This window comes from Podarcis cretensis (assembly GCF_951804945.1).
Source record: "Podarcis cretensis genome assembly, chromosome: 9".
NCBI lineage: Eukaryota > Metazoa > Chordata > Lepidosauria > Squamata > Lacertidae > Podarcis > Podarcis cretensis.
Window position 1 is genome coordinate 42,359,490 of NC_137178.1, and position 12,343 is coordinate 42,371,832.

Genomic DNA, 12,343 nt, shown 5'->3' on the forward strand with positions numbered 1-12,343 from the left:
CTCCCTCCCCCTTCCATATACATTTACTGGGTTTTTTGTACTTTAATCTAGTTAAGCACTGAAGCACACCCTGTTTTGAAAAGAAAGATGACACCAATCATAAATCACATTGTTTTTCTATTTGTTTGACTTGGCAGCCATTTTAAAAGAAAACCTCCCACACGTAGACATTAAAAGCTTGCTACTATACTGGATGAACTTTATGAGAAACCAACCTCAGCTGCAGATGGGAGTTTTCCAAAGATTACTGCCCAAGGGTAGTTTTGAACCAGCATCTTAAGACAATCACAGTTACTGATCTTATTACCTCAGTGTATAAGGATTCCAATATTTCACCACAGTTATCACTAACTTTTGAAGATATTTTGCATTGAAAAGTATGGATGAAATCTCAGAAGACTATGACCCCCACAAAAGTTTCTATTTTGAGATTTCAGCCTTACTTTCTATGGCAAGCTTTTTTCATGTATCTTTTCATGTGGTAATATTGCTAATATTCTCTTTGTAATACAGTATTTAGGTTTGGATCCAGACTTCCCCTTCTGCAGGTTCAAGGGCTCCTTTCATTGCAAATGGCTTCAAGATCCATTAGAGCTTCCCTATGGAAGTAGGACCCAGGGAGGAGATGCTTTTCATAGATTGTTCCCTACTGCTCCTTCCATCATCTCTCAGACTGTTCTAGGGGTATCCCAATCATACAGAGGATATTTTCAAGAGTTTCAGGGAGAAGGAGAGATTGACAAGAATACCTTCTCCTCTTCTGCCCTTGGAAGTGTCCACTCTCTGGTGTTCTGCCCCCAGTGAGTCTGCTTTTAATCCCGAGTGAACCAAATATGAGAGATACAATGTGGTTGTGGCCAAGCAAGGTTTTGAAAACTCTCTTCAGGCCTGAATAAAACCCTCTGTTGTGCACGATATCTCGACTTATCCCTCTCAATTTCTTATGATTATATATCCATAACTGCTCCAATGCATTAATATCAACAGGACCACATGAGCCAACTGGCCAGATTGGCATTTTAGTCTGCAATTCCTATTATAATCAGTGGGAATTGCACCATGTTCCCAAGAGTAGCTTTTCAGAAACATTGCAATGCATTTCAAAACAAACAAAAATGCTTTTTCCCGTGGAAAGTCCAAAGCAGACAGTACATGAAATAAAAATTAAAAGCTTTGCTGGGTTTAGCCATTGAATTTCTGTTGTGGGCCATTTTACACATAAACAGAATGCTAGTACTATTATAGCCATACTTAACTAGTGTAAATGTATTTTAATTTAAGACCAAGTTTTTTTTATTTATGTTGCTCACAACCGAAGTCTCACAGCCACCTGGTCTTGCATTGGACTTATTTTGTATCCCAGATGGTATAATGAGAAAATGGTGGTGGGGTGGGAAGGAAGTTGAACATGTGTGTGTTTGTGTGTGTCCTGTTATTGATGTCCTGATGTGTGTGTGTTAGAACATGGGGGAGCCACACCCACTTTGGCACATAGCCTCCAGAAGGAGATGCAACCCTTTGCCAAAAAATGCTAACTCCCTCCTGTTCCTGTGCGCGCACACACACAAATGCTTCCCCCTTGATCACTCTAATCCATGGACTAGATAGGATCGTTGAAGGGAAATCATATGTGTGCGTGATTGTGTGGAAAGCAGAGGTGTTCAGTCATCCTTTACAAGTTTGCTTTCAGCAATCTGCAATGCCTGCCCTAAGTATTCTGCAGGATCTTGGTACACCCCCCCATCGTTTTTTATCTATGCAAACCCTTACTGCAAACAATTAATGCTTCTTGTCCCTGTACATGTTCCCACAATTTAAAAATATTTAGAAAGTGTGTATCTACTTCAGAAACAGTGCCCTTGATTCGTTACATTGTGACGCTCATTCCAAAGCAGACACAATGATATGAAGGGTTGGCTAAATGAAATGTTAGTCCCACATTCTTTGTGATGACGTAGGATGAGATTGTCTACAGTCTGCTAAGGTTCAGGAATCACTGAGAGAGGATAGATATAACCACCCTGCTTGTGATAACTGTTCATTCCTTCTCTTTTGTTTTCCCCAATGCATTTTATTCTATTTTTTGGCCATAACAACAAACAGCTAATGTCCACAACTCTTACAAAGTTTTTTTTTTTTTTTTTTTTAGTGTGGAAAGATGCACACAGTAAAACATATCTAAATACCACTCTATATTTCTAAGAAGTTCTGTCCAGCTTATTCTGATGAGTTAATCATTCTGACAGTGTCAGTTGCCATGTCCTGGCAAGCCAGCCTGTAGCAGCATAACCTGCTTATACTTCCCAGTTACATGCTACCTCCATGCCCACAATCTCTTAATAACACCAAATTCATGTAGAGATATGTTTTCAATGGCCCATGATATGCTAGCAAATATTCAGAGGTGAGCACTTGTTTAAATCATATCTGAGAAACTCCTATAAACTGCAAACCACAATTTCTCTGGACATTCCCATTGCAAAGGAAAGTAAGCTCCTCTCATTCCACACTCCTGGCAACACTTGGAGGGCAGTGAATTATTTATGTCATGCATTCTTTGTGAGATCATATGTCAGCACTGATTTGTGTATTCTAGCTATTCTATAGAATTGTATTATATTTTCTACATGTATTCCTATTCTGCTTGGGGCATCGCTCATTTGTGCAGTTCTGCATGCAATTCCTCAGGCTTCACTGAGATGGTTTCTGGGCCAGCATTTTATCCAAGAAACTGAAATAATTTTTCCATTGACAATTTGCTCAAGCAATCTTTCCTTTTTGATGAGTACTTTCCAGCGATAACAACTTTTTGCTTGTCAGATGAGAGTTCTTTGATGCTCAAGTACTACATAGAAGTGAGTTGTATGAAATCACTGATGGAACTTATTAGGCCCAAGGGCAACATGTTTGGAGGAGAGGGCATGCTTCTACATGTTCCAGTCTCAAACAAAAAAGTTAGTTACTATGATTACAACTGATTCCTTTTCTTTGGGAGTGGCATGTTTTTCTGGGTTCATTGCTGCCTTGCCTTACTTTCAGCCCCAAATGTTTGCATAAATAAAGCTGTGGCTTTTCATGCCATGCTACTTGTGTGTTCTGATTTATTGGTTGAAAAAAAACAATGGAAGCAGATGCAGGAGCCTGCAAGTTAATAATTAACTCCATTTATGGTGGCTATTGTTTTTAACATTTGCTTTCTTAAAAGTATCATTTTCTTTTTTTATATAAAAAAGGTCATTTCTGACCAAAATGAACATAATATGGCTGAAAATATTTCTTAAATGGGATATGCAATGAGGTGAACATGTCTTTTTCCATCATAACACTCCTCTGGGAAAATAGCATTTCCCCAGCATTTTGCTGCTAGGAAAAATGCAAGTTCCTTGCCCTGCACAGCTGATAAATGTGGAATGTCTGGGATATGGATGAGTGAAGCTCCTAAGCACATCTTGACATTTGTAATACTGCCAAGTGATTAAGGAAACAACTCCTCATACTGTAGTTTGGGGAAAGTTTTAAATTCTGTTACTTCTCCTTAATGGTGAGGCTGAATGCTGTTGTGTTATAGCACCTGAAAAGCAGGGTGGCTCATATTACTATTCACACACACACATGCTAAAATGGGATACAGCCATTTCGAGACTTGTTTCTCTTGCTCCATTTCTTCTTCAGTTGGTTGAAACCTGGATGTTTCTGAACATACATCTTCCATGTGAGAGAATTAAGAAACTTGCCTTCCATCTGCAAAAAAACCTGCTTTCTGTCCACAGGATAGTGATGGATAATGATATTAATAGTACCAAAGAGCTGGGACTTGGCCTACTTTATTTTTTCCTTTTATCTGTTCATCAGCAGACAGAACAACAGTACATTGCAGACTTCATTATACTTACAAAATTAGAAAATCAATCCAACTATTATCCATTTCTCATTTCTATATTGAAAAATTTTTATAGTATCAGACACTATCTCTTTCACTATCCAAACTTTTTAAAATTGGTAAAATTAAAATAATTTCTCAAGGTATTATTGAGGGAGCATCTTCCAGTTTTGAGCAATTAGTATGTCAAAGGTAAAGGTAAAGGGACCCCTGACCATTAGGTTCAGTCATGACCGACTCTGGGGTTGCAGCGCTCATCTTGCTTTACTGGCCGAGGGAGCCGGCGTATACCTTCCGGGTCATGTGGCCAGCAGGACTAAGCTGCTTCTGGCAAACCAGAACAGCACACGGAAACGCCTACTTGCACTTTAATGTGCTTTCGAACTGCTAGGTTGGCAGGAGCAGGGACCGAGCAACGGGAGCTCACCCCGTTGCAGGGATTCGAACCAATGACCTTCTGATCAGCAAGTCCTAGGCTCTGTGGTTTAACCCACAGCGCCACCCGCATCCCTATTAGTATATTAACTGCTGATATAAAATGAAAACCAACTCTGTTGTTTGTTTATTCCAGACTGCCTTCAAATAATTTAAGATTGCTGTCTGTGGATTGTATGGTATCTTTATACCTAGCATACTGTGAACCTTCTCAGCTAATAAGCAACTGCAATATTTATTATTTGGCTATGTTTCCCACATACATATATTTATTTTATATTTTTGCTGTGCTTTGTTTTAGGCGGGAGGCACAACTGGATGAAGAAGGGCAGTTTCTAGTTAGAATTATTTATGATGATTCAAAAACATATGATCTGGTTGCTGCTGCAAGCAAAGTCCTTAGTAAGTATATCTTTATTTCCTTCAGCACTGATTAACATTTAAGGAAAAACTGAAGTTCACAATGTTTGTTGATTTGCATTTATTGCGTTGTAGTTTTTCATGCCACACAAGCATCTTGGGAATGTCAGTTTTCATTGCTAAAAGAAAGAGAAGGTGCTTGCGTTTCAAATGCATCAAAACAAAATTGAGGTACACAAAAATACAACGCACAGAATTCTATGACAGTGGAATCTTTCAATAAAATATTAAAAGCCCAATGCATTCATGTTCCTCAGTGCTGATTAGGAAGTATTAAATGTGATTTTTTTTTGGTTCTGCAGGGGCTTCAGTGCCTTCAGGTAGTATATAATGCTTCATGTTTTCTTTAGACCTTAACGCTGGAGAAATCCTTCAGATGTTTGGGAAGATGTTTTTTGTGTTTTGTCAAGAATCTGGTTATGACACCATCTTGCGTGTGTTGGGCTCCAATGTTAGAGAATTTTTGCAGGTAAGAAATCTCTGGCAAACCATTAATGGTTAAATTCCAGTGTAATTTCTCGATGGCAGCAGCAGTTGTGGCCCAGTGTGGCCTTGGGCAAACTTGAGGTGCGGAGGCAAAAACCTTCCAAGCATCTGGTTGGTCAGCATCATCGGCCCCAGCCAGTAAAAGGGGCCCAAGGGGAAGGATTCTGTCCATATGCCCAGATGGGGGCTAATGGGCCATGAAAGTTACATTTGGCTGATCCAGGATACATACCCAATGCCTAAGCCAAAGCCTTCTTGCAACTGTAATCAGTAAAGTTGTGGCCATTTCAATCCCCCAATAGTTACCATGTCATTTATTGTTACCATGTCATTTATATCCCTCAGGGTTGTTGCATCTGGGCCTGCATGTTTAGTAAAACCAAGCCTGTTGAGTTCCATGGGACTTAACTCTTGCGGTACCTGTTCATAGAATTTCAAATGAGAAATCTATTTATGGCTATTCTCTTAGGCAATAATTAGTGCTTTGCTGCACTACCTATTCCTTAAATAAACTGATTTTACAATTCACATTTAAGAATTGATTTAACACACTCCTTCAGGAAAACCTACCTACCAGTTTGCATTTGTACCATCTCAAGTTAAGGCTCCAGTTGTGCACTAAATTAAGCATGAACATATTCTTTAAATTAAAAGGAATACAAATATGTGAAACTTAATTTGAAAGGCAAGTAAAAAGAAAGAAAGAAATATAATTAGTATTTTTAAAAATATACAATTCTGGAGCCAACTGACTATTCCCAGGTAAGATCCATCCTCTGTTGTGTGGGCAGGGTGGTCCCTCCCCCTACTTGGCCGATCCCCTGGCAACGCCTCCCCAGGTGGGATTGGGCAATTGGCTGAGGTAGGTGGATACCTCCAGGTTTCCAGCCTGGGGAGGGCGAAGCCAGCCCATACTGCCAGGAGCCGCATGGGATCGGGGGGGGGGGGCTGCACGTGACCATGTAAAAGGCGCCCCCCATTTGATGTGGGGAGCAGTCATCAGTATTTTTTTAATATACAATTCTTCCTTTTTATATTATGTAGGGCTGAAAGCATTACTAATGGAAATACAAAGCAGAATGTAAAAGAGAGGCAGCTTTTAGTTAAGTGCAATTTGAGAAATCCCAAGGGCATTATTATGTTATAACCACACACAAAAAAATCAATCAGACACCAAGTGGTGCTTAACCTTAGATACTTTAGGGAGTAGTTTATTTGCCTTCTCATATTTTAAAATTAGCAACACAGTATATGTTCCATGGCATTTTATAGCACTCAAAAGAATTGCTTGCAGAATATGTCCAACAATGTGCCCCAGAGCTTATTTTTCCATCTTTCGCTGCATATACCCCAAACCTATCTACTTAAGGAGCACACTGGCCACTTTACGTGTAACACGAACCCATGGCTAAGTGTGAACATGCAAGTACAGTCACACCTCATGTTACGGATGCTTCAGGTTACATGTTTTTGGGTTACCGACTGCAGGAAACCCGGAAGTACCGGAATGGGTTACTTCCGGGGTTCACCGCTTGCACATGCACAGAAGCGCTAAATCGTGCTTTGCTCATGCGCAGAAGCGTTGACACGGCACTTCAGGATGCAAATGCTGAGGGTTGCGGACGTGCCTCCATCACAGATTACGTCCGCAACCCAAGGGTCCACTGTACTCTTACTTACTGGCAGCGAACTCTGTGTTGGGAAGCCAGGTAAGGAAGATGACTTCGCCCCACTGGCTGCTACTGTTTGGGGTGAGTTTTAGCACCCAGGTGATGTTCTAGCCACATCTTTGCCCTACTGACTCCATTCAACACCAGCCAATAAGAGCACGGGGCACTGACTTCCTTCTCCCTACATTTTCACCTTTCACTGATCATAATTTGCATTTGCTCAAAGAACTGTATCCAAAATATTCCATTGGTTTGTTACTAATGTCTCTTACATTATCCCCCTTCCAGACTCCTACCTCCCACTTCCTTTTTCTCCTCCCCTTTTGACGGACAAGCTGCTATTGGAAATTCAAAAGCAAAAGGAACAGGTGCTGCTTAACCCAACCCCTTTCCTGCCATTTTCCCATTCAAAATTTGCACCTTCCGAAGCTGCTTTTCCACCCATGGAGGAAAATATATCAGACCCCCGTATACTTTACCATTGTATGGGGGAAAGAAGCTAGCCTAAAGAGCTGCTATTATTTTGAGTGTCCAAATGGCAGAAAGGGAAATGGTTAATTAGCCCCTTCTCCCATCATTTCTCCGTTGAAGCTGGCAGTTGCTTTCCTGAAGTATTTACATGGCATGGTCATACATCTTCCACTTAAGCCCTAAGAAACTGTTAACACTTTTTGAGTGTCTATACACATGAACCTGTTATCTTAAACCCATGTTCGTGGAGTTATTCCTTCATAGCATCTTGGACAAGTGGACCAATGAGGAGCTTAGTAAGTGTCTGACCCACAAGACTGAACTGGAAGGAAGCAGAGAATGAAACAGCCTGAGTTGGGAAAACTGAGCAAATTGGGGGGCTGAGAGGTACCCAGTTACAGAAAATGGACTTCCTGGTTAGTGATACACAGAGTAATTTTATTAAGGACAGAACTGGCTAAAAGGGACATTGAATGGCAAAAAAGCATGTGATGAACTATCATTAGTTACCAAAAATTATTCTTCCTGCTAGAAAGTGGCAGGGGGGTCACAAGGGGTCTCTGGGCCAATGAGACTATGCTGTTGTCCACATTGGGACATTTTCACAGGAAATGTAAATTTAGGCAATCCAATTTCCAGGAAAGGGTTTTACTGAATGGTGCTCCTTGATTACTGCCCAGAATTAATTTAATGCTAAGTAAGGTTTCTTGACAAAAGTTTCAGGAACCAGTTAGAACCATACACACAAATTCTCCTGTACAGGCACCACTGTGAGGAGGATTCTTGAGAGGAGCCACTAGACTATCCCATAATACTTAGCTTGAGCTTTCTTTATTGTGAAGGGTTTAGCTTGAAATACGGTCCCTTTCTCTGACTCCTTTGGAAGAGTGCCATGCTCCTTAGTCAGACAAAACCAAAATACAAGCATAGTCTTGAGAACTGAATTTCTCAGTAACAAAGGAGTCTTGAAACAGGACTTTGGAATGGATCTTTCCCTACAGCCATCATAGTAATCCATTCAGACAAATGCATGGCTTAGTATGCTGGCTATTGATAAAAACCATCTCAATAAAATGTAAATTTCAAATAAGCAAATAAAGTAAACCAGGAAGCTCTAAGCTGAGTTTAGCCCAAGGAATTAATTTACAAGATGCTCATTTCCTTTGGAGACCTCCCAAGAGAAGAAGCAGCTGTTGAGGCTTTTCATTTCTCACAGAAAATAAAGTTCAAGCTATTTCCAAAGTTTTGAGGATCTGCAGATGCTCTGTAATACAGCTTGCTCTTATAAAACATTGTCATTATTTATTATGTTTTAAAAACATCAGCGCCCATATGAACATTAAACATTAATGGCATTAGAAGATGCAGAAGGACGAGACAGAGCAGGTAGCAATGCTTGTGCCAGGATTGACGTTCCACCCCCACCCTGCTTGGGTGGCGAGCCAATTTGGGCTCGCCCGCAGAGGCTGATGGACCCTGATAGATTCCGTCAAGCCTTGCGGGACCTTTCTCCCCCTGGCGACTCATTGACTGAGCTTGTTGAGGCCTGGAATACCCAGCTCCTGGCAGCCATCAATGAGATCGCACCTAAGCGCCCTCTGCGACCCCGCAGAAACCGGGCTCCCTGGTTTACCGAGGAGCTCCGGAAAATGAAGCGGGACCTCAGACGGCTAGAGCGAGTATGGCGGGGTGCCCGTGACGGAGCCTCAAGAACATCTTATAGGGCTTTTATGAAAACCTATGAGATGGCAGTGAAGGCCGCTAAAAAGTCCTACTTCTCGGCCTCCATTGCATCCGCTAGCTCTCGCCCGGCACAATTATTTAGTATAATTCGGTCTTTAACGTCCCTCGAAGGACAGCCAAATTTAAATAACAATTTGACACACAGCTGTGAGGCATTTGCGAGCTTTTTTGCGGAGAAGGTCTTGTTGCTCCGCCATGACCTCCCTGCCAATTTGGATACAATAAAGGAACTGGAGGCCCCTCGACTGTCCTCGGGTTCAGTATTGGACCACTTTGACTGGATATCCCCAGCTGATGTAGACAGATTCCTCCGAGCTGGAAAGCCCACCACCTGTCCTCTCGACCCGTGCCCGTCCTGGCTGATTAGAGCGTGTCCAGAAGAGGTGCGGGCCCCCCTGGGGGATATCATCAATCTGTCACTTGGCACCGGGACATTCCCAGGGGAACTGAAGGAGGCAGTGGTGCGCCCGCTCTTAAAGAAAACATCATTAGATCCCTCAGATCTATCCAATTACCGCCCGGTTTCGAATCTTCCATTCCTGGGTAAGGTGATTGAGAGAGCGGTTGCTGAACAGCTTGGTAGGTTTCTGGATGAAACATCAGCTCTGGATCCATTCCAGTCCGGCTTCCGCGCTGGTCATGGGACCGAGACGGCTCTGGTCGCCCTAACAGATGATCTCCGCAGGCAGCTGGATCGAGGCGGGTCGGGGCTGCTGATTCTTCTAGACCTGTCAGCAGCCTTTGACATGGTCGATCACGAACTCCTGGACCACCGCCTTGCCGACGTGGGGATCCAGGGCACAGTCCTTCAATGGCTGCGCTCGTTTCTCTCTGGTCGGGGACAGAGGGTGGCGCTTGGGGGGGAATTGTCATCCCGCCACTCCTTGGTGTGTGGTGTGCCTCAGGGTGCAATACTCTCCCCGATGCTTTTTAACATCTTTATGCGCCCCCTCGCCCAGCTTGTCCGGAGTTTTGGGCTGGGCTGCCATCAGTATGCTGATGACACCCAACTCTATTTGTTGATGGACGGCCACCCGGACTCGGCCCCAGACACACTGATCAGATGCTTGGAGGCTGTGGCTGGATGGTTACGTGGGAGCCGGCTGAAGTTAAATCCTTCGAAGACAGAGGTCCTCTGGCTGGGACGGGACGACATGGGACTGAGGGGGCAACTCCCATCTCTTGCGGGGGTGCAATTAGTGCCAGCACCGTCCGTTAAGAGTTTGGGTGTAATCTTCGATACCTCCCTCTCCATGGAGGCGCAGATTGCAGCTACAACAAAGGCGGCATTTTTTCATCTCCGCCAAGCTAAGCAGTTGGCTCCTTACCTCTCTCGCCCTGACCTAGCCACTGTGATCCACGCGACGGTCACCTCCAGACTGGATTATTGTAACTCGCTCTACGTGGGGCTGCCCTTGAGACTGACCCAGAAACTCCAGCGGGTGCAGAATGCCGCAGCGAGACTCCTTACGGGGTCCTCGCTTAGAGATCACATTCATCCGGTGCTATACCAGCTGCACTGGCTCCCGGTGGAGTACAGGATCAGGTTTAAGGTGCTGGTTTTAACCTTCAAAGCCCTATACGGCCTAGGGCCCTCGTACCTACGGGACCGCCTCTCCTGGTATGCCCCACAGAGGAACTTACGATCTTCAAATAAAAACACCTTGAGGGTCCCAGGCCTCAGAGAGGTTAGGCTGGCCTCAACTAGAGCCAGGGCTTTTTCGGCTGCGGCTCCAACCTGGTGGAACGCTCTGTCGCAAGAGACAAGGGCCCTGCAGGACTTGACATCTTTCCGCAGGGCCTGCAAGACAGAGCTGTTCCACCTGGCATTTGGTCAGGGCGCAGCCTGACCCCCTCCTCTGGCAATCTTTACAAAGTTTTAGTTTATGGTTGCCATCAATTTTGATTTTAATTCTTTTTTATAATGTTTTATAATGTCACACTGTTTTAATGTTGTTAGCCGCCCTGAGCCCGGCTTCGGCTGGGGAGGGCGGGATATAAATAAAATTTATTATTATTATTATTATTATTATGTATGGAGCAGAATTTGGTACAAATATTCTTCTGGCAGTTATGTTGCCTTCACACACCATTCACTTTTCCAGTGAAAGCGCTGGAAAAATAGGTTCTAATCGTTTTCTGTTATTAAATAATCTCCTTGCAGAACCTTGATGCTCTTCATGACCACCTTGCTACAATATACCCCGGTATGCGGGCCCCATCCTTTAGATGTACTGATGCAGAAAAGGGGAAGGGACTCATTCTGCATTACTATTCCGAGAGAGAAGGGCTCCAAGACATTGTAATTGGAATCATCAAAACAGTCGCTCAACAAATTCATGGCACAGAAATAGATATGAAGGTAAGTTGTAGCATAAAGTTTCACCAACTTTCCACATGCCACAAATATATATTCCACAGGTGCTTTAATATTGTTTAACTTAAAATATTTTGTTCCCAAAGGGAAAAAGAATTAACACCACATTCTCAATGTGCTGTTCTACCATTGTTAGACACAAAAATGCACCGTGTTATGTGTTACATGCCTGTTTCCATTGCTCTAATTATTATAGTCAAAAGTTCAAGACCTGATTTATAGAAGCAGCAGTAGTCCTAGGTCATGATGCAGAATATTTATTCATTCCACACTCTTTTCACAATGTTCAATTTTCTCCAGTATCCACTTTATGGCAGCTTGGCAACTCACCACAACCCACCATTGTAGAACTCTATACTTGTTTTTTTTTTATGGAAGAGTGGATCAGAATGGCTTCAGCGTAGCCTAAACTAGTGTCCAAGTCCAAGGAATAGCAACAGGAATGTTAAAAATGAGATCGGCAACAAAGTGTTGCAGTGTATCCTCACCTGGTAAGAACAGTATTCCATTTTCAGACTAACAAAAGAACATAGGAAGAGCCCAGCTGAAAGACTGATCCGGCACATCTAGCCTCACAGTGGCCAACCAGGTCCCTGTGGGAAGCCCATAAGCAGGACATGAGTGCCACAGCTCCTAATATCCTAGATATTAGTATTCAGAGTCATACCAACTCTGAGCATGGAGGTAGAACACAGCCACCATGACAAGTAGCCATTGTTAATTTTATGCTCCATGAATTTGTCTTGTGGGAATGAATTTCATAGCTTAGCTATGTGCTGCGGGAAGTAGTAGTTTCTTTTGCCTGTCCTGAATCTTTCAGCATTCACTGACATTGGATTGGAGCTCAACTGGTTTGTCCTA

General features: G+C 43.0%; 1 protein-coding gene across 1 annotated transcript in view; it reads left to right on the plus strand.

Moving 5' to 3' along the window:
• The window catches only part of GUCY1B1 (guanylate cyclase 1 soluble subunit beta 1), a 45,261-nt gene that overhangs the window by 16,276 nt on the left and 16,642 nt on the right, over positions 1–12,343 (plus strand). Inside the window, exons 3-5 of the mRNA XM_079990453.1 lie at positions 4,617–4,717; positions 5,086–5,204; positions 11,270–11,467. Of these exons, the coding sequence (XP_079846579.1) occupies positions 4,617–4,717; positions 5,086–5,204; positions 11,270–11,467 (418 nt within the window). The remainder of the gene's footprint in view (positions 1–4,616; positions 4,718–5,085; positions 5,205–11,269; positions 11,468–12,343) is intronic.